Raw genomic sequence first — 27905 nt, 5'->3', positions numbered from 1 at the left:
ACCACCATCTAACAAGCAATGTTTACTTCGTTATTTTTCTTATGTACAAGATAATAACTATGTAGAAACCCGTTGTCTTGAAATAAGAAGCCAAGGCAGAAGTGCTAAAAACTGCAGTTCCTCAAGTGTCCACTTGAGGCTGGCTCCGGAAGCACCAGAAGCCACATACAAACCCATTAAAAAAGCTCATCTTTACGGCAAAATAAACATGTTTTAAAAAACTGGTTAAGAGAAAGATTTTGGTCCAAACATCTTATTCTGATCCTCGCACACATATATCGGGGGGGTGAATTTTATCCTAACTCAGTTTTGAAGATGTTAAAGTTATGAGTTTTGCATTATTAGGGGCGTATCTGACTTGACTGACGGGTGGGCACATAGTAGCTGTTAGCACAGAGGCAAAAGGCCCGCCTCAACTCAACCTCTTTGCCTGTTGATAGGTCATGCGAAAGTAAGCACAAACCTTTAAAAGAGAAGAGCTGGACCAAACAAGGCTTTTATGTAAGTTGAGCAACATTGAATAGAATGTTGTGGAAATACTACAAATCTCCATATGACCAGACACATACCCCACTGGAGATGGCTTTTATGTTAAAGTTACAGTAAGGTAAGATAAGATAATCTTTTATTCGTCCCACAAGGACAAAATAAAGTGTTACAGCAGCAAAGTTGAGTGCAAACAATACAAAAAAAAAGAGCACATATAAATAGTCATTATTACAGTTATTAGAAATTAAAAAGTGAATAAGTGTATCTTAAGAACAATATGTACAGAACTAATAAGTACATTTACAGTATATTTACAGAACCAATGGTACAAGTAAGACATTTGCATAGACTAGTAACATAGGTAAAAACAACATGAGAATTGCATATTAATAAATAGACAGTAGAGATTATTGCACTTGTGTCAGTTTGATGAGAGTGCTAATCATTGGTAATGGTCTGACCACTGCAGGAAGAAAAGACCTGTGGTATCTCTGCTTGAGACACAAGCTCTCTGCATGCCCAAAAGATAACTTGTAACAGAATCTAATTGATTCTCTAATGATGGTTATGATTATCATGGTTCTATATTGCTACCACCAGCATAAATAATAACTTTATTTATAAGGCATGTATTGAAAACAGAGTTGAGTTTGAGAGTTAAAGCATTCAGAAAACAGAAATCAGGTCTTGATTTAATGCATTTAGTCAGAAAACATGGTCAGGATTCTCATTGATCAGAAAATACACATAAAAATTTTTTCCTTCACATCAGACAGTCCATTTATGCCATTGGGAATTCCCAGCCTGCAACCCCTTATCTTACCCTAACCCTGAACATAATGATTAACATAAAGAGGACCTACATTCTGTCAGGCAAAGGGTCTCCATCAGGTGACTCTGAGATCCTTTTTATGTCCCCGTATCATCAGATATGTGTACACACACACACACACACACACACACACACACACACACACACACACACACACACACACACACACATTTTTAGTGTTTCTTCTTTTAAAATATAAAGTGTATTTGTGTTTGAGTCACACTGTGAAGCCGTGCCAGGGGATCACACACTTCAAACATCTCAATTATAATGAGTTATGTAATAAAGTCTTAATTTTGTGCCCGTAAGTCAGGTCCCTGTAACATAACTCTAAAATGATGTCCCCACATTGTCAGCTTAGCATGTTTAGACAAACGCAAACTTTAAATAATGTGTACTTCATTTGTGTCACCTCACCCTTGTGAGAGCATCAAGCAGTTGTAGAATCTGATATTGATCTCTTCCACACCTGCAAACACCTCCAAACCCACCCATTTGTCAACTCGTTGTCATCAAAGGGACAATAGCCTCCTGTCACTCACATACTTAGGCATCACTGTCGCTCAGCCCCTTTCTCACACTTCACTGCGGTGACTAACATTGACAACTGACTTATAAAATGTTAACTATTTCATTTGCTGTCTTGGAAGCTTTCCCATGTTAGTAATAGTGTGTCTAGAATATCTCATACCTGGACACACCTTGCATATTTGCTTTCATTTACTCAGCCTTTTCACCAGTGCTACACAGGAAATGACTTAAGAGATGCTTTTTAATGATTAATGTTAAGGAAGTGAATGAGTTAAGAATTAACAATTGTTTAAATAACATAAGCAAAGCTCAGCTGTTTTTCTGGTAGCTAGGGTGATGATGAAGCGTCAATCCAAAAAACCCTGCACCGTAAAACTATGTCATATGCAAGCAATGACTACATATTCATAATTTAAAATGACAGCCATGTGATTCACATTACCGTCAACCAAGCTGTTCTGCTACTGTCTCAAAAACCTCTCAGTACTTTTCCTTTTCAAAGGAGAAAACACATGTTTCACATTTAATCTACCCCAGTCACTTCAACAACATGACGACTTTGTGTCAGTTGGAAACCTCAGTGAATCAGACTCCACAGGAACCCAGCGTTTGGCAGGAGAGAAGAAACCACAGACTGATTAGGAGCATGTTAAGCAGAGTGATGCTTAATTGGGTCAAGAGTTAGCTTGTAACTTAATAAATGTGCGTGTGTGATTTTTACAACATCTTTTCTTTCACAACCAGACCGGCTCATTGCAATCTCTTGGCCAAGTTCTCTGAAGTCTTCAAAGAGAGCTTAAGTGTTGACGTTGGAAATTACAAAATTGTGAATGTGTTTCCTGCTTATTTAGATCTGTGTGTGATTGGGTACTCAACAATTTTCAATAACGCAATGAAAATCATAGGAAACCCAAAATCTTCCATTGATTTAGAAAAAAAAATGATTCTAAACTCAACAAAAAGATGACATATTTTGCAACAACCTGTAAACTTGCATGAAAAATACATGAATCACCTTTTTTTTGCCTTAATTTGGAAAAAGAATGAATTCTCTGCATCACTGTCTTTTAGATTTTCTGTTCTTTTCTTTTCAAAGAAGAAGTTCCATCCATCCATCCATCTTCTTTAGCTTATCCGGGTCCGGGTCGCGGGGGCAGCAGTCTCAGCAGGGAAGCCCAGACACTCCTCTCCCCGGCCACTTCCACCAGCTCTTCTGGGAGGATACCGAGGCCAGCTGAGAGACATAGTCTCGCCAGCGTGTCCTGGGTCTTCCCCGTGGCCTCCTCCCAGTCGGACATGCCCGAAACACCTCCTCAGGGAGACGTCCGGGAGGCATCCTGACCAGATGCCCGAACCACCTCATCTGGCTCCTCTCGATCCGGAGGAGCAGCGGCTCTACTTTGAGCCTCTCCTGGATGTCTGAGCTCCTGACCCTCTCTCTAAGTCTGAGCCAAGTCTGCGGAGAAAGCTCATTTCGGCCGCTTGTATTCACGATCTTGTTCTTTCGGTCACTACCCACAGCTCGTGACCAGAGGTGAGGGTTGGAACGTAGATTGACCGGTAAATTGAGAGCCTTGCCTTCTGGCTCAGCTCCCTCTTCACCACGACAGACCAGTACAGCGCCCGCATCACTGCAGACGCCGCCCCGATCCGTCTGTCAATCTTGCGCTCCCTCTTCCCCTCACTCGTGAACAAGACCTCGAGATACTTAAACTCCTCCGCCTGGAGCAAAGACTCCCCCCCGACCCGGAGAGGGCAAGCCACCCTTTTCCGACTGAGCACCATGGCCTCAGACTTGGAGGTGCTGATCCCCATCCCCGCTGCTTCACACTCAGCTGCAAACCGTCCCAGTGCGAGCTGGAGGTCACTGCTCAATGAAGCCAATAGGACCACATCATCTGCAAAAAGCAGAGATGGAATCCCAAAGAAGAAGTTGAAAGTAAATATTTGTCATGGTCATTGAAGCCAGATCCACACCAATTCAATGGAAGGATCACAATCAAGTCCACGATCAAAACGCTCTCACAAGCCACCTGAATATCTTGCAGATTACCAAACCTCATTCCCGAGCTTACTCCAACCACCAAGTCACGCTTACCCTCAATTCTCTGTGCCTTCGGACAAAGCTAATGTAGCTACACCCTGAGCTAAGAAATGTTCAACTGCTACAGGACAATTCACTCCACCTCTCAAATCTTCTACCTCCTCAAAGGAAGGACAATTAAAGGGAGACACCTCTAGTCAAAACCATTACACCAGCACTCCTTTAAAGTACATATTTGTCAATGACCAAAGTTTTATTCTTTTTTTTATATTTTTACATCATCATAACACAATAACTGCCAGAACACATTGACCACAGAGGACAATCAACAATGATGACAAACAAACGGATCTGACGGAAACAAATCAATATAATGAATACAATCACAAATAGACAAGTGAATATGTACATGTATAAATAAAATAAAAATAATAACAATACTGTTGGTTGAACCTCCGATGCAGGAGGAACAATGCGGTTTTCGTCCTGGCTGTGGAACACTGGACCAGCTCTACACCCTCTGGAGGTAGCTGGAGGGGGCATGGGAGTTTTCCCAACCAGTCCACATGTGCTTTGTGGACCAGGAGAGGGCTTACGACCGTGTCCCCCGAGGTATCCTTTGGGGGGTGCTCCGGGAATATGGGGTGGATGGCCTGTCGCTACGGGCCATTCAGTCTCTGTATTGTCAGAGCCAGAGTTTGGTTCGCATTGCCGGAAGTAAGTCAAATTTGTTCCCAGTTGGGGTTGGACTCCACCAGGGCTGCCCTTTGTCACCGGTTCTGTTCATAACTATTATGGACAGAATTTCTAGGCGCAGCCAAGTGGTGGAGGGTGTCCGGTTCGGTGGCCTTTGGATTCCATCTCTGCTTTTTGCAGATGATGTGGTCCTATTGGCTTCATTGTGCAGTGACCTCCAGCTCGCACTGGGACGGTTTGCAGCTGAGTGTGAAGCAGCGGGGATGGGGATCAGCACCTCCAAGTCTGAGGCCATGGTGCTCAGTCGGAAAAGGGTGGCTTGCCCTCTCCGGGTCGGAGGGGAGTCTTTGCCCCAGGCGGAGGAGTTTAAGTATCTCGGGGTCTTGTTCACGAGTGAGGGGAAGAGGGAGCGGGAGTTTGACAGACGGATCGGGGAGGCGTCTGCAGTGATGCGGACGCTGTACTGGTCTGTTGTGGTGAAGAGGGAGCTGAGCCAGAAGGCAAAGCTCTCAATTTACCAGTCAATCTACGTTCCAACCCTCACCTATGGTCACGAGCTGTGGGTAGTGACCGAAAGAACAAGATCGAGACTACAAGCGGCTGAAATGAGCTTTCTCCACAGGGTGTCTGGGCGTGGCCTTAGAGAGAGGGTCAGGAGCTCAGACATCCGGGAGAGGCTCAAAGTAGAGCCGCTGCTCCTCCGCATCCAGAGGAGCCAGATGAGGTGGTTCGGGCATCTGGTCAGGATGCCTCCCGGACGTCTCCCTGGGGAGGTGTTTCGGGCATGTCCGACTGGGAGGAGGCCACGGGGAAGGCCCAGGTTAGCTGGCGAGACTATGTCTCTCAGCTGGCCTGGGAGCGCCTCTGTATCCTCCCAGAAGAGCTGGTGGAAGTGGCCGGGGGAAAGGAGTGTCTGGGTTCCCTGCTGAGGCTGCTGCCCCCGTGACCCGGACCCGGATAAGCGGAAGAAGATGGATGGATTGATAACAACACTATAATTAATAAATAATAATAATAATAAACAGCTTAAAGAGAGGTACACTGACTAAAGGAGTTTTGTTGTCTTCTATCTACAGACTGTAGTGCCAACATCAAACTACAAGGGACTGTAAGCCTAGATCACCAAACCAAGATTACACAAGCTTGTTGGATTTAAATGATCTGCAGGATGTTCAAAGTTTAGATTTTGCGTTCTAATTCAACCGCTTTGCAAGAGCAGATACATTTAGATCAAGGTGAAAAACTTCTTTATAAGAATATAGTGAAAGAAAGAGATTTAACGAGCATGTCTTGCACATAAAAGGTTGAATGTGTGAAAAAATTCAATTCAATTCCAAACTTTTATTTATTCTCAAAAAGACATTGCAGTTTCCTTCATTCCCAATGTCGTGGAGATCACAGGCACATTAGAAACAACGAACAAACAAACAATCATTCACAAAACGATAGATTAGTTAAAACAGATACAATTTGAGACACAGTGGTCTGAGATCAAAGTCCTCAACTCTGCAAAAGAGGGAATGGATATCAACTTTAAAGTCTGTTGGAGGGTATTCCATGATTTAGGAGCATCAATGGGAAATGCTGATCTAGCAAGGTCAGTGTAAACTCGAGGGGCTTTCAGAACGAGCCAATCAGAAGAGCGAGTCATGTAGGATCCATAATTCCACTGCAAGTTTTTCAAGGTAGGTGGGAAGTTTCCCATTAAGGGCTTTAAAGATATACAAAAAACAGTGTTTGTTTCGCCTCTGCTTAAAAATAAAAGTTCAATGAGACATTACTTGCCTGACAAAATATGCTTCTGTGGTGAACAGAGTAAGATGACATTTCTTATGTTTATCTTTTGCCCTCATTTTGTGGTTTTAGAGAAATCATTATCTGATAAGGAAAACGTGTGATGTAACTTTAAGCACAAGTCACATCAAGCTCTAAACCATTTAACCAAAACAAAGAGCTTCTCTGTTCATCTCCAGTGCTGTGAAGAGGAAAGCTACAGGTCTGCAACACGAAAACAATGCCAAGTTCAAAAATCAGTACTTCCACATTCAGCCACTTGAGGCTGGCTCTGAAATGGATCAATCCCAATAAATATGAATGATCACTTTGAGATATTCATAGCTAACATTGGGTTACTGTGGTCATTACTCTGAAAGTAGCCACTAGTAGATTTTTTTCTCTAGAAGTAAGCCACAGGAACTTTTTTCCGTGTGAAATACCTTCAGTTGGTGTGTTCTTACACCAACAGAACCTGCTGCGAAGTTTCCATGACATGTGTCATCTTTGTGCTGTTGTCACAACATGTCTGGTTAAAGGTGACAGCAAAGTCATTGCTTTTAAAGCATGTCATTAATGCAAAATATACACTTCCTTGTGTTGCCATGGATTGTAACAGACGGATGTTTTCTTGATGTCATGCAGTGTTTGGACGTAAGTCACTGGGGTTAACTAAGGGAAGCCCATCATTTTCTCTAAGTCAACCATGTCATCAAAATAACACCTGTCTCACTGTGAGGTGTGCAAACCCTGCTCTGGATAGCCCACACAGTTCACATGACACTCACTTTGACTAGTGTACACTACTGAGGCCCATAGCTCACTGAGAGTCAGGATGTTCTATATTTTGCTTTGGAAGAAATGATCGAAAGAGACACAATACAAAAACTTACATTGAAGATTTTTTTTAGAACAGCCAAGCACTGTGACGTTCATGACATGTTGGTCAAATAAAAGCAAATACTGCATTCAGCCTATATAAAGCTGCATGTTTGATATGCAAGGTGCAACAATGAGTATTTATGACACTATATATGGAATAATAATCTTATCAGAAATCAATCAAAATGAATTGCAGAGACAACATTGCTAGTTTTGGACAACACTGGAGTTTTGAGGTAAAAAGAGATGTTGTCAGACAATACCTCTCATTAGTGGTTTTATTTAGTGCAGGGGCTCCCAAACTTTTCAGCCCGCAACCCCCAAAATATTGGTGCCATAGACTCGCAACCCCCACTGTCCCTCAAAGTGATTTAAAGTGGCTTCATTTAGCTGTTCTGCAGAAAATTAGCCTACCTATATGAGCATGAGGCTGTGTTTCCCATGCAATTGAAGAATTAACCTGATGCTTTTGATAATTAACAATTAATAATTTCTAGTTTAGCTACTGTTTTTGTTGATATTTTTTACTATAAATGAGTAAATGTACTATTTTTAGATAACTTTTGTCATTCAACATTTTTTCAGTATTTCTTTGTTCACCACAAATTATATATAAGTAATACAAAACCAACAAAGAGAAGAAAAAATAAATTAATAGAAAAAAATACAAAAAAATAAAAAATAAAATAAAATAAATTATTATTATTATTAATAATAATAATAATAATAATAATAATAATAATAATAATAATAATAATAAACAGTACAAACAAAAAGGAAGATAAACATAAGAAAATAATAATAATAATATATTTTTTTAGATAACTTCAAACATACTGGAAGACATCTCACGACCCCCCATTTGTGTCTCACGACTCCCCAGGGGTTCCCGATCCGACTTTGGGAACCCCTGATCTAGTGGACTAAACAATTATAAGTCGTCACTGGTGGGTTGAATTAGTTATAGTTATTTTATTATTGTATGTCCAATATGCTGGTCATATATTGAGTCTCAGCTGTAGACCAGCCACCATACCTAGCCAGGGTTGTAGCTCTGGTTAATGCTAAAGCAACAATGCTAAAACTCTCTGCTACCCTGATGTAAACAAGCACAGATGACAGATGGCATCTTGTAGCACAACACGGTTTGGCAGTGTTGGTCTGGAAAATTGACTTTAAGTTGTTTGTAAGTGGTGTCTAGTTAATAACCACTTACCTGGAGGAATGTGAGACCAGCACAGGCATATGGTTGTAACCTGTAAGGAGGACTGACAGCTGAGGATGCTAGCTCAAGCAAATGTTAGCCACACTCTGCAAACAAATGTGACATTATTTCCCTTTCAGAATAGTTGACTAGTCTGAATTATAATTCCTGTTTGAAAGGTAGGAAATCAGTTGTGACATATTGTTATTTGGATACTTGGATCAATTCGTTGTTACAAGTGTATTCATTCATTTGAATTCCTGGGAAAGTAGAATATTTACAGTCAAGTATTTTTGGTTTCAAAAATTCTGTCTGTTACAATGTTACAATGTTACAATGTCATTTAGCAGACGCTTTTATCCAAAGCGACGTACATATGAGAACAAGAACAACACAAGCAAAGATCTAGACAAGAGGAAACAAGATCAGTAAGAGTAACAAAGTGCTTCAAGTCCATTTGGGTGCAGGTACTGCCAAGCAGTGTAAAGGTAATGCACAAAAGTAAACAAGGATTTTTTTATTTTATTTTTTTAATAATAATAAAATACAATATACAATGAAGCAACCAAACCATTTAAGACCTTCCATTATCTTCATCAACAATTAACACCACCACAATAATGACCAAAGTACCAAGTGCTGGGTCACTACAGACCTGAACACAGATTCCCAGAGTAGAGCAGGACAGTGTGAGTCAACTGTAGCTGGAAGACATGATCTGCCACTGGGGACAACAGTGGAGAACAGTCTAGCTAAGTGCATAGTGCTTCCTAAAGAGTTGGGTCTTTAGCTGTCTTTTGAAAGTAGAGAGGGACTCTGCAGATCGAATGGAGTAGACCAATTCATTCCACCATTTAGGGGCAACAGAAGAGAAGAGTCCAGCTAGTGATTTTGACCCCCCAAAATACAAAGAGTGATAGATTTTTTTTCTATGGCATAAAGGTAAAGCTTTAGAATTGTTTGTACAAATGACGTGATTGTGTGAGTGTCGATAACATTACTCTTAAGAAAACAAACAGAAACTCTGACTTGCACATTTATAGCAGATGAGTCAAAGTAAACACGCCGTCTGAAGAACAAGTCAAGAAGCAAAGCTGGGAGAGTGGGATGAGTAGAGAAATTCAGGAAACATCTATACCTAAGAAAGGAAAGAGGATATATTTTATATCCCTAAAAGAACAGATTAAAAGGTGTTGAATGTTTCTTAGGAACAGTTTCCATCTTTAAAGGAAAGTTTAGAGTGACCAACGTCTCAGTGAGTGAGAAGGACTTTCAATTTCCTGTCACCTTGCGTTTGTTTTGTTGTTGTTGTTTTGATCCTTTCTGGAGACATTAGTCATGTACATATGTCTATGTCTGAAGATATGATTTATAGTGTGGCTCATACTTTTACATCAGTAAACAAGGAGGGCTAAAGCATCAGGTCTCTCACATTATGCCAGAGGCTCCATCATAAAACAATATTCATGTTTCGTCTGGTATCAGGGCTTGCAGACTTGTCTCGAAGTAGCGATGCAGTGACGTAATGATCTCTGTCGCTGCAAGAAACAAACATGATTTCTAGGGGACAGGTTTGGTGGATTTTCAAGAGTCAGATGAGCGGCTGACTGTAACAAGTTCCTGTGAGTGAACTTGTTACTCGATTTAGCCGGTCTCCGAGCCACCCAGGGGTGCTTCTTGATTTATGTGTAATCAACGCTGAGTCACACAGGAAGTGTAGGTTGTACTGAGAGAGCAATCTTTGATTTGGGATCACTGTGATTCAAAAGACCCAGTATTTATCTTTTACACCATCTGGTCTAGTACAGTTTTTTTATATGGTGTATTACATGTAAAAGATGCTCAATTAAATTTAGAAATCTGAAATTATTTACATCTAGTGTTCACTTTTTAAGACACTTCAATTATTTGCAATGACCTGATTATTTGTCTTTATCAGTACCATAAATTACCAGCAATTTCACCAGAAACAGTGAGTTGAATCAGTGGTTAAACAGTGGCTGGGTGATTTAAATTCCGGCCATTTTTCTGAGCAAAATGTTGAGAAATTCACTGACTGGCATGTTTGTTCTATTTCAGAGTTTCTCGAGAAATGTCTTGTTCAGCATTCAAGAAAACAGCTAATTTCAAAGACGTCTATTTTTACTTTAGGTTTGACAACTAGAGGAGGGTAGATAAATAAAATGTGATGGAAAAGTTCATACCTTGCAAATTAAAAGTGAAAATCCTAGACAATTACTGCAGTCATGGCTAGACTACAATATGCTTTATTACATTTTTTATATCATAAACTAAATAATATTAATAATACATTTTATTTGAAGGCGCCTTTGAAAGCACTCAAGGTCACCTTCCTGGGCAGAGTTTAGAAAAGAACAACAAAATAAAATGAGTCTGATAAAATCATCAAGACATGATACAAAAATACTGAAAAGGTGTAATCAGAGTGAATATGTTCCATTAAAAGGATCTGTTTTGAGACAGGATATGAAAATGGAAAGAGAGTCAATGTCACGGATGTTTGGTTTATTTCACCTCTCATGGGTTTGTCTAGATTTGATCAGCGAAAGTATCAGTGACTCGGGATGAGGATATTTAGAATTGTGATACCCAAGATAGGATTATAAGCCATTAAAAAGGGGCGCCGTTGGCCTAGCAGTTAAAGCTTGCCACTCCCGGCCTCAACCATCCTCCTCCACTCTCTGCTCCCCACATTTCCTGCCTCTCTCCAGCTGTCCTATCAAATAAGGGCAAATATGGCCAAAATATAACGTTAAATAATAATAAGACAATAAATAAACCATTACAAAGGAAAATAAATAATAATCCCCACTATCATACAGAGGATGCAGAAAACTACTGCGCTCCTCCCACTCTCTCAGACCAGCAGAGGCAGACTGACTGTGATTGCAGCTCTCCCCTTTGTTTGCTCCTGCAGCTCCTCCCAGTGGCAGCTCAGATAACATATAAAACACCACACATTTTTTTAAGTGTGCGTCACTTTTTCCCTCTGCATTTGAACCAGTCAAGAAGGGCCTCTTGGCCGAACACAGAAACACCAACATTACAGTTGGATGACTAACATTTATGAATGGGTCGCGGAATAGTATCAACAACAGTGGCTGGGGGGAGGAGGAGGGTGACTGCCGCCTTGTCCCTCCCTCCCTCCCTCCCTCCCTCTCTCTCTCTCTCTCTCTTACACACTACTACATCAGCTTAGTGTTACACAACAGTCACCAACATACATGTGCGTGCACAGTGATTTAGGGGTCTCTGGGGGGATTTACCACTAAACCACAGGGTTTTTTTAGATAATCAAATCCATGACTATGGAGGTTTCCATTGGACTGTAGCTGCAGTACTGGTATCCTCACGGTCCATCAAGGCTCTTTTTGCACAAACTGAACTTTCTGTTTGTAAACATGTTTATGTTGTATGTTCATTGTTGACTTTAAATCAACTAAAAGGAATTCAAAGCGTACATCCACAACTGATTGTGAGGAGGATACTAATAGGTTGAATGTATTTGTTTTTGTTGAAAGGTAATTGAATTTTCAATGCACAGTTTTCAGAGATAAAAACTCACCTTGCTTGCCGTTATACATATAATCAATAGTTAGTAAACAGTAATTGGAAATGAAGTAGCCTGTTTTTTTAAATGACAGGTCCTAATTCAAAATTTTGATAGAAATATGTCATATTCACTGTAAATGTACATCAGTAACACATATCATTTATCGGCTCCAGGACTGCTAAAAATTTATATCGGTATCTGACATGAAAACTGATATCGGTTGACCCCCTTTTTTTGCTTTTATTTGATAGAACAGCTGAAGAGTGCAGGAAATGTGGGAAGCAGAGAGTCTGGGAAGACATGCATCAAATTGTCGAGGACGGGAGTCAAACTCATGACCGCTACAATGAGGACCATAGTGTAAACTGCTAGACCAACGGTGTCCCCAACCCATAATTTTAAAACATGCTAACCTAATTGTAGGTTGCACCCAAAGCAACATATTCAGAGCACCAGCTTTTTAATGATATGGACAAATTATCTCAATTTCCTGCCATTGTGAGATATGAAGCCAAAATACCTCCTGGATGAGCGCTGACATATTGTACTGGTCTGACGTCAAACCCCTTCTGCTAACCAAAACATACATTTACGTCATAGATCCGTCAGGTGGGTACAGTCCACAACAGAACACATTCTTGTTTTGGTTTGACGCCGACATTGCTATAGAAAGTTCAATGACTCTTGTGTCAGTGTTTGTTATGGTGTCTCTCATGTTCCTACTGGGCTCTGCTCGTCCAGTGTGAACCCTGTGATGGCAATCAATCTTCTTTTTTAAATCCCAAAACTATTTAAAACGTGCACATAAATCAACCTAAGAACTAACTTTAATGGCAAAAAGCATGGCTCAGAAGAATTGATTTGACATGTATGTTCATTTTCTAGTTTGAGCCATCTTTTGTTTGTTATAGTGGAGTAGGCTGGCTGTTAGAGCTATCCTGCAGTCAGCCACCAGGGGGAGCCCTTACAGTTCTGGCTTCACTCCAGATTGCTGTCATTCCATCCATGTTTTACAGTCCATAGTTCAGAGTCACTTGTTTTGTCGGACAGATATCTCCAAACCAAAATAAAGTAAGTTTTACAGTCATGTGAGGTAAAGACAATCTGGAAGGTTCATGTAAAGATGGTCAGACTGATGATTTTAAAGTTTGGTGTTACAGTTTTTCTTGCATGTTTTTTGAAGTGGTAGCTTACTTTAAAGCTAGGGTTGGTAGTCATTGAAAACTAGCATGAATTTGAATGTAGCATTTCCTCAGGACTCCGTCTAACCCCCCTCACCCCACCCCACCCCACCCCTCCTCGGAGCCCCTCGGAAACGACACCCCCGCTCACATGCACGAGCGCCGCTGATTCAAATGATGGTGACTGATTCAAAACCGGTCCTCAGCACATGGTTTGTGTTTTGCACTACATCAACTCATGTCTCACACAGCGGTAAGAAAACACCAAAACATTCTCATAGTGAAAGTTAAAAACACAAACAAACATGAAATGTACGCTCTGCTGGAGGCGGGCAGAACGGCAGGATGGGATTTGATTGGTTTCATCATTTGGCTCCTGATGGCAGGGATTGGTTGGTGTTTTCCCAGGTTTACTCCGGCTGTAGATAGCAGCTTTTTTAAGAACACATTATGTATTGATTACCATCAGGACATAAAGATAATTTTAACCAGTATAACAAAAAGTGGATCTAAATCTGACTACCAACCCCAGCTTTAAGATCTAACATACAACTCACCAACACTTACAGTAATACAATGTTGCATGGGGAAACACTGAATATAAGAATATACATTTTTTTCTAAATAAAAATCTGTCTTAAATCTGTTGATTGAATGGAGGTTTTTAGGAACCACTTGAATTCTGATTTACTCAAAGAAAAACACTGAAGATAATCTTATATTCAAGCATTTTGCAACTTGCTTTTGTGGAACCAGTGTAAACATGTTTTTTTCTACCCTAACATGTACACATTAAGACTGCACTTTAACATTTTCTTCAACAGTCGGGAACAGATAAAAAAAAACTCCTGGAGAAAACAAAGTTTATCTGCTTGAGTTTTTGAGTTTATATTTTGGCATTGTTCATTTATCACCACAGTAACAGCCTCAGTTTTCTTTAGCAGAAGGAAAAGTGTTTGGCCTCACGAATGAAACAGTATAGATTAATTTATTTTGTCTGGTTTAGGGTTTTTGGTTACTTTGCCTGACTGGCTTTGCAGGACATTCGTGCCTTTTCACATGCAAGGACGGTGTTTGGGAAAGACAAACTTGTACCCACAATGAATCACTGAAGAAACAAAGGTTTTATTTTTCATTTTCTCCATAAGATCAAACGAGAGAATGCAGACACCGTGGCAGACGACAAAGAAGTAATCATACAAAAAACTGTGGAAGCACATGGGTCTAATATCTTTCGCCTGTTTCAGTTACTCATATTAGATCTGCCCTCAGTGGATCAACACTTCATCACAATTTCCGACTGTTAACATTTACAGTAACATACACTCAGTCCACTTTTACTGTAAGTGGTTCAAAGAAGGGTTTGGGTTTCTTCCACTTCTCACCAGCGTAAAAGGGTTGATTCACTTAACCCCTTCTGTGCAAACAGGCTGCAGATACTTTTTTAGATTAGATACCTGTGGCTGAGGTTTCCCTCCCCACATAGGAAGGACAATGGAAATATTTATGCTAAAACCATTGAACAAAAAACAGAAGTGATTCCTCTTATAATATCCCAATCCAGTGCGGAAAATTTGAAAAACAACAGTACTTCTACTTTTGATCAAAAACATAAAACATATGTGTTGACAGCAAGTTCTCTTCCTCTCCAAGATCTTGCAAGCTCCTTTGTACATCCTGGCATCATGCAGCATGAGTCTGCTGATGACGCAGGGCTGCTCTCTGTCACCTTTTGGCTCCAGTGCCACCTGACTGAAGGCCTGCCTGAAGCCCACTGAGTAACCGATGATCTTTTGGAACCAGCTGCCGAGGCGCAGAGCAAAAGTTCGACGAGCCATTACTGCTGATTGAAGGATCTCTACACTTAGTGGCTGAAGGGAAATGTGCTCAGAGTTTGACCTGATGAGATCTTTAGACCTCTGGCAGGAAAGAAGAGTTTCTCTCTTTAAAGCCCGTCAGCCCCCCTTGTGGATAAGTGCTGTGTGTGTGTGTCTGTGCTTCAGCCTGATCACACTGGGGGAGGTTGCGCAATTTAACTATTAGGCTAAATCCGCGCCCAAAAGCTCTCCAACTGTAACCAGTTAAACCAAAACTGGGTTACTCTAAAAGATACTCTGTGGTTTTATCTGAAGTTGCATGGATTGGCGCCTCCACTCACTGGCCAAAACATGTCTGGGCAAAATAAAAGGAAGCAGGTACATTTTTAATGATTAAAGTTATTCAATCAGGAAATGAGTGATTATTACCACGGTAAAGAATGGTAAAGTGAGGAATGTGAAGAGAATAATCTGCGTAGGTGGGGGACAAAGAGCTCTGCCCAGATTTGCAACAGAAAGCACCAGGAGGCAAAGAGAGGGTTTGGTTTGAGTAATTTTGGTATAGGACATGTCAACTCAAGACAGAAAGTAGCTTCTCATGTGATTTTAAACAGGCCTCTGAAGTGGACCATAACTTAGTCATCATTTCATAGTTTTACTTTTATATGATAGTTTACTAAACAATCTTTCAAAAGTTAGTCCAGTCAAGATTAGATTAGTCAAAAAAAGCCTTCATTTTCAATCAATCAATCTTTATTTATAAAATGCCAAATCCCAACAAATGCCTGCAATGATTCCCCTCCACCATCGTCCATGTTATTTATGGTATCTTGTTCAGCCAAATGCAAATAAATCCAAGTGCAAGTCACAAGTATTGAGTCATTTAAAGCAGTGATGGCTCTCGGAAAGAGATATTTCCCCCGTCGGAAGTATGACACAACAGGCAGTTTTCCTCCCTGCCAGTTTATCATATCTGCCTCTTGGAAATGGAAGTGAAATTCCTGAGTCAGAGCAGCAGATATATGTTGGCTGTGTGCCTCAAATAAAGCAAGGCTGGACTTTCAGACAGCCTCTAATAACACTGTAACCAGTCACTGCTGTCATAACAGTGGAACCATCAATTCCTGCACACAGGGGTGACTGAAATGTCACAAGGAAAGTCATCCCCATGTCAGAGTCTGGCGAGGGGAAAATTACAGAACTGTAATTGTTGTCTTTTTGCAGACCAACAGACTGGGCCTGTCTGCCATCGATTATGGAAAGGTGAAGTGTGTATGTGGGAGTGTTAGACAGGGCTAAATTAAAGGTGGACTAAGAGTATATCTTTAAAAGTTGCACTTAGCAAAAGAAAGTTTGTTGTTTTGAGACTTTACCGGGGTTTCCTCTCTTGATTTTTACACGAGTCACAGTGTGTCGACAATATGTGAAATGTAGCCTGACCCGTGGATGTACCTACTCTGGGAAAAGGACAATGTCACGTTCTGTTAACATTGCAGGGGCCTCATAAGATTGATAAGCAAACTTAGCAGTGCATTACTTCCTGTGAGTTAATGATTATCACCCTGTGGAAAGCCATTCCTGATTTAGCAGCTTATCTATGGTATACACACGTTTGAGTCACCTGAAGAAAATGACACACAAAAACCTCCCCTAAACATTTAAGAGACATGCTAAGAGAGGTCTGTTGCACAGCAATCCTGGAGGTTTACACTTAACACCCATATGTTGAGCTTTAATCTGCATGAGTCAAAGCCTATACTATCACACCTCCACATGGATGTATGGAAAGCAGTGTCTTGCTGTAATTACAGGCTTTGTCAAGTGAAGTCAATGTATAGCCTTAGACGTCACAGAGCATATGGTTCATATAAAGCTCCTCTGCACTTATAAGGTGCTGTAAGCAGACTTCACATACACACTCATTTCCCATAAATCCCCTCCATACATCTTTAAACTAATTATCTGAACTGCCAAAAGGGTTGTTTAATGTATAAGTACAGTGTACTATTTTCATTGGTAGCCATGGCTGCAGGAGTTGTCACTCTGTACCCGGCTGTTCATACTGGTAGACGTAGATGCATATTTAGAAAGCAAACACAGACATAGTGGTGTTTATGAGTCATAAAAAGGGGAATAAGGACGTCTGATGTTTCTTTTCTTTGCCTTTTTTTCATCTGCACATTAGGATTACTGTAAATAAGCAGGAAAAACAACAAAACACTTTACTTTATTTCTACTTTCTTTTTGCCAAAGTGTTTTTATTAGTGTCTAGTTTGAAGATAAAAAGCTCAAAATGAAGGAAAAACAAAGGTTCAAATTGCAGCCTTCACCTTCAGTGTCTACAGGTTGTGTGACGGCGGGTGCCATATTGGAAATGCAGAACTCAACCTAACTTCTGTCGAGCTAGTGTGAGGTAAAGAGATGGGCTTTGAGCCTCCTCGCCAACAGCTACAGTGTTCCCTCCTGTCAGTCAAGTCAGCTGTGCGTCTCATTATGCAAAACTTTTAATCTTAATATCTTCTAAACTGCTGAGTTATGAAAAATTCATCCCTCGTACAGTGTGTGCCAATCAAGAAATTAGCTATTCAGACTAAAATCATTATTTGAGCCAGGCTGTAAACATGTTTATTTCTGCTGTAAAGATCCACTTTTTTGAATGGGTGTGTGTGCGGTTTCTTGCACTTCTGCAGCCAGCCTCAAGTGGACACTCGAGGTACTGCAGTTTGTAACACTCCCACATCTGCTTCAACTCTTGCAGCCGGAGGTTGCCGCTTGGTAAAAACAGAAATAATGCTTCATTAAATGGGAGGATATCTATATATGTACATGGAGATACATATGCTTGTGTTTGCAAGCTTTGGAGAATAACAGCTTAATATGATTATTGTATTAAATCTATATGAGATCAATTAATTGGGATCCTAATAGATATTTACACATAATTAAATTATTTTAACAAGTCCATGTCCTGTATTTTGGCTGTCAACTCTGTGATATCACTTCAGTGTTTCTTCTTGAACTTGATTTGTTTTCTTGCAGAAAAGCATGCTGGTAGAATGCTGACCTCTAGCTTTAACATGACAAAGGTGTTATAAAGCTGACCTGTAGAGTAACCCTGTTATACACTCCAGAGAAGTCATCCAATGATCCATGATGATGTAACAGAGTAATGCTAGAATCAGACTAAATATCTGTTCCAAGAAAAACATGAAGACGCCTCCAAAGCATCTCACATTTCTCTTTAAGGAGAAATGTGATGTTGGGATTTTATAACAGATCATTCCTACGTTGACTTTATTGCTATGATTAACTGTAGTCATTTTAATTAAGAAAATATTTCCAGTCTGCTCCCAAATGTGTGTCTATATCCATATAACTTTGTGTTAGCTGGTGACAGTGACCCACCAATAAACTTTAGTCTCAAAAATCTATTCTGTTATGAGCTCTGCCTGGAGCATTGATGTAAGGTTGGCCCTCACCTCTGCCGAAAATGCCTTTCATTAGGTTATGTTTTATTTTTATTTTGACTACTTTATTTCGTTTTATTATATTTGATTTATACACACACACACACACACACACATATATATATATATATATATATATATATATATATATATATATATATATAATGTTCATTCATTTTACTTTTTTTTACGACAGAGCAACTCTATCCTGTTGATGTACTTTTGTAATATATATTTGTCGTATTTCATTTTAACGATGGAAACAGAATCTTGATATGCCTTGATTATGTTTTCTTTATGTTTCATAAAGTCAGTGCGTCAACATGCTGGTCAGTGTCTGAAATCCCAAGTTTATTTCTGCTGTTTTAGTAAACTTTTTGATTCAATTTTATTCTTGTTGTTATATTTTAGCAGTTCAATTTTAAATGTAATTAAATAAAACGTTTGTGTTGAGTTATTCTTGATTGTTCTAAATATTGGACTTGTTTTGCATCTCCTAAAGCAAATTAAGCAAGCTAGCAAGATAGGTAGACAGAAGCTAGCTAGCTGGATAGATAGCTTGATATGTACTGTATACTCTCACCTACATGATGGGTTTGTTTATATTTTGCACATTTCTAAGCAAGAAAGTTAGTTAGCAAGATTGAATATCACCTAAATGAGGTGTTTGTCTCCATGTTTATTTCTTGTTATAGCTAGCTAAGTAGCTAGCAAGCTACTAAGATATCTAGTTAGCTGATAGAAAGATAGATAGATAGATAGATAGATAGATAGATAGATAGATAGATAGATAGATAGATAGATAGATAGATAGATAGATAGATAGATAGATAGATGTTGTCAAACTATCAGCTGCTTTCCTTTTTAAGCAACCTATGCTGGTACATAAATATGTCAGCTCTCCTGAGGTTACTAAGAATAATGTAACCCTAACTGACATGGTTATACTGTGTGTGCCTGAATAAAACAGTCCAGTAATCCTTTAAGCCAATAAATACAGGACGCACACACAGGAGAGAAGGACAGAAGTCGAATAGGGAGCCATCCCAGAAAATATCTTGTCGGTGTGGAGAGCATTAACCCTTCCTATTTGCACGACAGTGAATCAGCTTTCATCTTAAGGAAATCTTTCAGTGAGGCATGTAGTTAAAGACAAAGAACTGAGGAGTGATTAAGGGATTTCTTCTCACAGCTTGTGGGAACATATATCTTGAAATGTATCATGTATGTCGTTCTCAGGGGAAACTTAAGTATACACATTCCTCCCATGAGACCATTAATACTGGCACTCCTTGTTAAACAGTCCTCTATGAACATACGATACAGATACACCAGTATATCACCCCTTATACACAATATGAATATGTGCCTTTGTGGGTGTTTGTGGTGAATAATGGGTTACTTTTTTCCAAGGTAAAAGCTGCAGTGTTTAGATATAGCTGAGTACATTTAAGCACCTGACCTTAATACTAGTTTGATGTGCTACTTTGAATTTAAAGCATACTTTATTTTAGTGACAAGTAAGGAGGGAAAGATTGTATGAGTATAACAGATACAAAACTCTGTCCAATAATGCTGATGAATTACAAACTCTAAAATGAGTCCAAGTCCAAAATCTAAAATTATGAGGACTTTTATCTTAGCATGCTTTGCTAATAATACTTTTGAACTTAGTGTTATTGATAAGATTTTGAAAACAGAGCTTTAACTTGTTGAGACATTTTTATATTGTGGTCAAAATGGAAGAAAAAGAAATAGAGACAGGATCTTTTTATAGTTAACAGATTTTTATAGCCACTCATCCCCTTAAGCCTCTTATACTTAACAAAAGTGGGTTGCCATAAATTTTGTTCAGTATTTACTCAAGGCATTTTAGTGTTTAAACTTTTTCACAACCAAGTTTCAAAGCTCCTGTTTTCTACAACCGATCTTTGTTAGAAAGTAGTTTTTACCCTCTGAAAAACATCATTCGATCTTTGTGAATTTAAAAAAAGATGTGTTCCCTGAACTTTAAAGCTGCTTGTTAGGAAATATAAAAGGACTGAACCCAGTTCAAGAAGGCAGAAGAGGCTGCAGGATGTTAAAAACAATTAAGACGCGCGTGATAAAGCATCAGTGTAGATGCTCCCCACCCCTAGCTAGCGGTGTTTTGTGTTCTGTAATATTCCCATCATGTGTTCACATTCGTGTGAAGCTGTATGCCTTGAAGAATTTTGAATTCCAGACGAGATCACGTTATTTGAGAGTTCATCTGAAGGATATAGAGCTCTCCTTCAAGTTAACTCTTAATGTGCTGTTTAAAAGAGTAAACAGAAGCAACACAGGAGCTCTTGTGTGCTGCTCTTGAATAAAAGAGGCTCTTGTTTTAACTTCTATTATCTCTCTCCCTCTTTCTTTCCTTCTCCTGTCTCTCGTTGTGTCTACCAGAGCCGCTATCAAGTAGAGGCTTCTAATTCCTGAAGTGAAATCCTCTTAGGATCTATGCTCTATTTCTGTTTGCTCTATAGGGTCTTTTTTTGAAATCTCCATTAGACCAAGCTCATTGGCTGGAAAAGACACACGCATGCACACAACAACACAGTGTCCAGCCGCAGATAGCTTTGTGAAGTGACTGAGTGAAGACCAGTGCAAAGTTAGCTACTGACACACAGAGAGGACTTCAGAGTGACTGTGGGAGGTAAGAGAAATCCAGCATATTATTTTATTTAAAAGTTAATTAAGGTGAAACATTTGTAAAATTGAAAAAGTGGTTTTGAATGAATGAAACAGGAGATTTCGGATATTGAGATACTTAGTCTGAATTTTTTTGCAAACATTAGAGAGCCATTTTTTCTCTTTAAAATGTAAATATTTGTTTTCTATAATTTCCCATTTTCCATGATTAACATAATACAACGTAGTTTTGCCAAATTCATGTTCAGCTAGTTTCCTGTCTTACAGTAAATTCACTGCACAGATCATGAAAAAGGATTCTTTGTTTTAAATGTAGTCATGTCAGTCCTCCTTATGCAAGAGTGTGCGGTCGTCTCATACTCACACACTAATAGGACTGATGCCCCTTACACAAGACCTCATAGGCTCATGCTGGAACTAATCAAGGCAAATCTCCACTTGTGGATTTGAGGGTTAGAGAGGTGGCTACAGAAATCATCAGCCCAGATCAGCATTGTGACTTCACTCAGGAAGGAAGACTACACTTAGTGGAGCACTGGGGATGGGCCAGGAGATAGTGGCTCCGCAAACGTCACACTCACACACCCACTGGGTTCAAAAACTGACGCCAGTGATATTACAAAGTAGTGTGGGGTCCATATCGACTAATACTTTGCATGTAATGCAAATGCAATGTAAATTTTCCATATACTGTATGCTGAACAACCACAACTTATGTGCACATGAACTCACCTTCCTTCTTTGCAAAATTAAACTTACAATTTTCATAAATACACATATGCACATTTATATAATCATATTTAAATGTTTTTTATTATGATTTTGTTGGATTTATCTTATGTTGTCTTGTTTTTGGTTGCAGTGCTATCCGTACCTTCTGAAAACATTAGCTAACACCAAGCAAGACGCAGATCTGTTGCAGTTCAGTAATCCTCTTAGACGGCATTAATTTAATTAAATATCATGGGACTCAATTGCCATCCAGTGGGTCAGTCACCGTGCAAATATTTGAAATCTGGAGACATATGTAATTGAGAAAAATTAGAATAAACAAGTGTTAGAGAAGAAAAAGGTAAAATATTCATCCCTTTAAATAACTTCAAATAGCACATTGAATAATGGACTCTCTCTCTCTCTCTCTCTGTGTATGTGTGTGTGTGTGTGTGTGTGTGTGTGTGTGTGTGTGTGTGTGTGTGTGTGTGTGTGTGTGTGTGTGTGTGTGTGTTACATACAGCCAACCAGAAATATGTCTGACAAATTGATCGAGTTGGAGGACAATGCGACCCACACAGGTGAGTGGAAGAAGTTGTATTGTTCACACCGAACCTGACATTCTTACATCCTGGTGGTCTTTATTTGTGCCTTTTTTTTAAGTCAGTGGGTCTGATTTTACGATCAATGCAAATATGCATTTGATTATATATTTTTTAAAAGTATTTGATAGAAATCGCAAAATAAAAGCCCTCGTATGGAGCGATTAGCTGCAAACAGACAACAGAGAGACTAAGGAAGGTAGAGTACAGATAGATAGAGATTTGGCAGTTTAACTGACCCTCTAATCTCCTTTGTCTTATGTAACACTGTTGCAATGGCTGCACTTCTTGGAAGCCTGGGATGACGCTTAATCCCCAAATTAAAGCAGGACACCATACTCACTAATGACTCATTGCTGTACATTTGTCAATTCACAAAGCAATGAACATGTCATTCAAATACATGGCTATATTTGTGCCTTCAGAGTACAGATTGAGGATTAGTAACGTTTCTTAACGTAGTATCTCAAGTAGGAAATGTAGCACTTATCTATGTCAAGTGTTTCCCCAGAGTTTCAACAACTGAATGCAAAAATGCTATTTCCACAGGTCCGAAAGGTGTCATTAATGACTGGAGGAGGTTTAAGCTGGAAAGTATGGATCCAGAGAACCTACCACCTGCGAAAAGGGAACTCCTGAGACAGATGTCATCCCCGGGCAGGCCAAAAGATGACTCCAGAGCAAACCTTAACCGCAAGGTACAACCACAGCACTAAAGTTACACAGCGACAACCTCAAACAATAAAGATCCACATAAAAGTCACCTCAAATAACATTGGTTGTAAAGACGAAACCACAGCACTGCTTGAGTTTTATATGTTTTGATAAAGTAAATTAATTTCAGGCTAGCATTGAAACAGGGACACGCTACTCCGTTATCATTGTGTACATTCTAAAACACGTAGTTATCAGTTTATCTTTTGGTTATTTTGGAAAATCATTGCATTTATTAATGAATGGATATACAACCCCATTTACAGAAAAAATTGGGACATTGCATGAAATTTGATAAAAACTGATTTTGATCATCTGCAATTCATTAAAACCCTGTATTTAATTGAAAGTAGTGCAAAGAAAGCAGACCAAATGTTGTTGTTTTATGGAAAATAAATGCTCTTTTTAAATATGATGTCAGCAATAATTTCAAAAAAGTTGAGACAAGGATGACAAAACACTAGAAAAGCTCAAAAACACCTGAAAGAACATCTCCCAACTAATAAAGTTCATTTGCAACATGTTAGTAACATGACAGGGCATAAAAAGGGCACAGAGAGGCTGAGTCTCTGGGAAGATGTTCACCACTCTGTGAGAGACTGCGTGAGCAAATGGTTCAATCATTTCAGTTGAAAGAATTTGGGGGTATTCATAATCTATAGTAGATAATATCATGAAATGATTCAGAGAAGCTAGAGACATCTATTTACAAAAGGGACAAAGCTGAAAATCAATAGTGGAAGGCTGTGGTCTTCAAGCAGCACTGCACTAAAAACAGACATGACTCTGTAGTGGAAATCATTGCATGGGCTCAAAACCATTTCCAACAACCTTAACACAGTTAGTTGCTGCATCTACAAACATAAAAAAAACATATATTAACATGATCCAGAAATGGCCCAAGCCCATTTAAGATGCACTAAAACGACAAGAGAATACTGAACCACATCCTGCACGTATTACAACAGTATGGCTCTGTAGTAGAAGAGTCCAGTTGCTAAACCGGCCTGCCTGCAGTCCCAACTTGTCATCCATTGAAAACATTTGACACGTCATTAAACAAAGACATACGCCAAAGGAGAACCTGAACCGTTGAGCAGCTGAAATCCTGTATCAGGAAAGAAAGGGACAACATTTCACTTTTGGAATTTAATGAGCTGACCTTGATTCTTCCCAGATTAAACAGAGTGTTATTTAAAGATGAGGTGATGAAACACAATAGTAAACATGTCACTGTGCCAATCTTTTTGTAAACATGTCGCTGGCATCCCATTTATATATTCACATATTTTTGTTGAGACAATAACATTTGTCAGTTTCAACATTTCATACGCCTTCTTTGCTCTATTTTCAATCAAATATAGGGGTTCACTAATTTGCAAACCATCAGAATTTGTTTATATCAACATTTTACAAAGTGTCACTTTTTTGGGTAAATTTGGTCGTATCAAAAAAACTATGAGAATTGAAAATATCACAGTTAAATTGCTAATATAATCTGTAACCATTGTTTGAATGTTTTTTCAGATGAGTGTCCAAGAGTATGAATTGCTTAAGGAGGAAGATGCAGGATGTCTAAAGAAATACAGGAAGCGTTGCATGCAGGAGATGCACGATAAACTCAGCTTTGGGCCCAAGTTTGAAGGTGTTCATGACCTGGACAGTGGAGAGGCATTCCTAGAAGTGATAGAGAAGGAGCATTATAGCACAGTGGTGGTCGTCCACATTTACAAGGATGGGGTCAAAGGGTGTGATGAGCTCAACAACTGCCTTGACTGCCTGGCCACAGAGTATCCGACTGTAAAGTTCTGCAGAATTGATGCGGTTGCTTCAGGTGCTTCAGAGCGCTTCTCAGACGAGGTTTTGCCTACGTTGTTGGTGTACAAGGCCGGAGAACTGCTAGGGAACTTCCTAGCCGCCACGCAGCATCTAAACGAGGAGTTCTTCGCAACGGATGTGGAGGCATTCCTAAACAGCTATGGCCTACTGCCAGAGAAAGAGCTGCCAGGAATGGAAGATGAGGAGGAAAATGATGTTGAGTAAACCAAGGGTGGGCTCCTGGGATAGAAAGGAAGCACTCTCTAGGACGCAACAGAGAGCTGTGAAAGACAATTTGCGGCATAAGAACGATTATTTCTTTTGGTGAAGGCAAATAGAATAATATAACATCTCCATTAGCTCACAAGTGTTTGAGGTGTGTCGTCTGAGGGAGACATTTTATACCCAGGTGGTGAAGAAACCTTGATATCCCAGATTTGGGTGCTCTCAGACATGAGTGTGGGCTACTGCAGGTTGAGGAGATGCTGTGTTTATTATTATTTATTGATCATCTCTGGCAAATCACCTCACCATCACTCAAACGGAAGCCAAAAGCAGTCATATATATATATATCATGTAAGATTATTGAAACTTTTGTAACAATAGAAAATATTACACGCTTTATGTTCTTGTAAAATGTGATAATTCAAATGTGTTTTGTAGCATTTGATGGTCCGATATACGTTACTAATAACTCCGGGGTTCTTGCATAGTTACATCCACATATATTCATATATATTTAAACAGGTGTATGATAAATGTTTTTGTGGGGGTGGGGGTTATCAAAACAAAAAAACAGAAAAACTTGAAAGAGCTAAACAGAACACAAACACTTCAGAATCAAGAGGCCAAAGCACTCAAACATGGATGTGTAAACATCTTTCCGGTCCAGCCTGACCTTTCATTTCTTCTCCTGAGACAGTGTGGGGAGAGGTGCATGTTGTGTCTAGAATCAACATGCATGAGCTTTTGGTACCTTAACATCAGTGAAGCATTAATGTGATGTTCATCCATTAATATAAACATTTGTGTTGGTTTTCTTTGTATGATATGAAGTTAGCAAACAAGTCTTTGGCAAAGGTTGAGGATTTGATAGCTGAATTTATATCTATACACATATTTGATTTTGGTAAGGGTTTGGTTACTGATGGAAACTATGTACTGGAATATGATGAAACATAACGTGATATACATGTTACAAAACAAGAATAAAGGAACATAAAATAACAATGATTGCAGGGTATTTTATTCATATTGATATTAGAAGGTTTGTTCAACTTTCAAAAAGGCTACTTTCTGTCTGACCACTATCATCTCTCTCTATCCAACCCCAACAGAGTCTCAGCAGGTGTGTGTCTAACATGAGTCTGGTCCTGCTGGAGGTTTCTGCCTGTTAAAGGAAGTTTGTCCTTGCCACTGTAACTTGCTAAATGCTGCAAAGTGCTCTGCTCATGGTGGATTAAGATGAGATCAGACTGAGTCCTGTCTGTAAGATGGGACTGGATCATATCCTGTCTTGATGTTGGGTCTTTGTTAATAACAGAACATAGAGTACGGTCTAGACCTATTCTATTTGGAAAGAGTCTTCAGATAACATTTGTTGTGATTTGGCCATTTATAAATAAAGATTGATTGATTTACTGAAATAGTGTCATTGGATGCATAGAAAGAAAACTTCCCTGAATGCAGGATGAGTTATCAGGTGTTTTCAGGTGAATAAAACAGCTGAAAATATCCTATACAGATAATGAAGTACCTTTGCAATCTTCTTATTTATCTATTTATTTATTTATTTATTTATCTATTTATCTATTCATCTATTTATCTATTTATCTATTATTGTATTACTTAATACAAGTCTAGCTTTTTTCATGCAAACAGTCCCTTATACTTTACAAAGAAAATTCAGCAAAGAGTGTGGCTCCATCATGCAACTGCTCTTCTTACCATCAAAAGAAAGCAGGTCTTAAGAATAAGCTTTAAATCCACCATAACAAAAATCACAAAAAAAAACATAAATAATAATAATAATCTAACCTCATTTTCAAAACAGAAGCACAAAAGTAAAAACATGAAAAAGTCAGGAAATGCAGTGTTACATACCAATACAGAGGGCATCCTGTGGAAGCAGGCTGTCACATGTTAAACAACGTCATCAAACTTGACTCCCATGTGACCCCAGTGAGCTGCAGGCATGTCAAAACCACAACATAAAAGCCGGTTAAGTTTTCTGAAGACTTGTAAAACCAATCCACAATTGAGTTAAATTAAATTATATAACAAAGTAATATAACTGTCAAGCATGTTTCCACACAAACACGTTAACTACTACATTAGGAAACAGGTTCGCAAAAAAAAACTTCACTTGCCAAATAGTCCATAAAGTATTCGTCTAACAGCTGAGTTTGCAATCTTTTGAGGTAATACTTGCTTCACTTTATCAGAGAAAGATCATTTCAAGTTCAAATCAGTCAAAAGACGTGAGACTTTACTGACCCAAAGTGGCATTTTGTTAGCTAGCACGGTCAGCATGAAAACGCCATGTACGTCACACAAAATTGTACAATTTGTCTGTATTGCACGGAATGTCCAACCCCAGATTCAGTGATGTCATCACCAGAGGGTGGAAAAGCTCCAAAATATTTTCAAGCACTTCCAAACAATTTGCTGCACAGCCCATAATGTTTAGTCCACTCCACACAAATATAAATTTACCCTCAAATGTTGGAAAACATGACTTTAGGCTTTCCTGAAAGTTTGACACTAAACTGATCAACAGTTTAGACACGCTGAGCATTCAAGTAAGATACAGTAAGATAAGATGTTACTTTATTGATCCCCAGGGTGCAAATTCAGTTGTTGCAGCAACCCAGACAGAAGTACAATCAAGAAAAAG

General features: G+C 39.2%; 1 protein-coding gene across 1 annotated transcript; it reads left to right on the top strand.

Moving 5' to 3' along the window:
- The first annotated feature begins 551 nt into the window (after positions 1-551).
- Positions 552-26239, top strand: pdcb (phosducin b). Its single transcript, XM_034701301.1, has 5 exons — positions 552-607; positions 20998-21167; positions 22398-22455; positions 23026-23174; positions 24718-26239. The coding sequence occupies exons 3-5, from the start codon at positions 22410-22412 to the stop codon at positions 25231-25233; spliced, it is 711 nt and encodes a 236-aa protein (XP_034557192.1). The 5' UTR covers positions 552-607; positions 20998-21167; positions 22398-22409; the 3' UTR covers positions 25234-26239.
- The last annotated feature ends 1666 nt before the right edge of the window (positions 26240-27905 follow it).

The sequence above is a fragment of the Notolabrus celidotus genome, chromosome 2, assembly GCF_009762535.1.
Source record: "Notolabrus celidotus isolate fNotCel1 chromosome 2, fNotCel1.pri, whole genome shotgun sequence".
NCBI lineage: Eukaryota > Metazoa > Chordata > Actinopteri > Labriformes > Labridae > Notolabrus > Notolabrus celidotus.
This window is presented reverse-complemented; position numbering and strand designations above follow the sequence as displayed.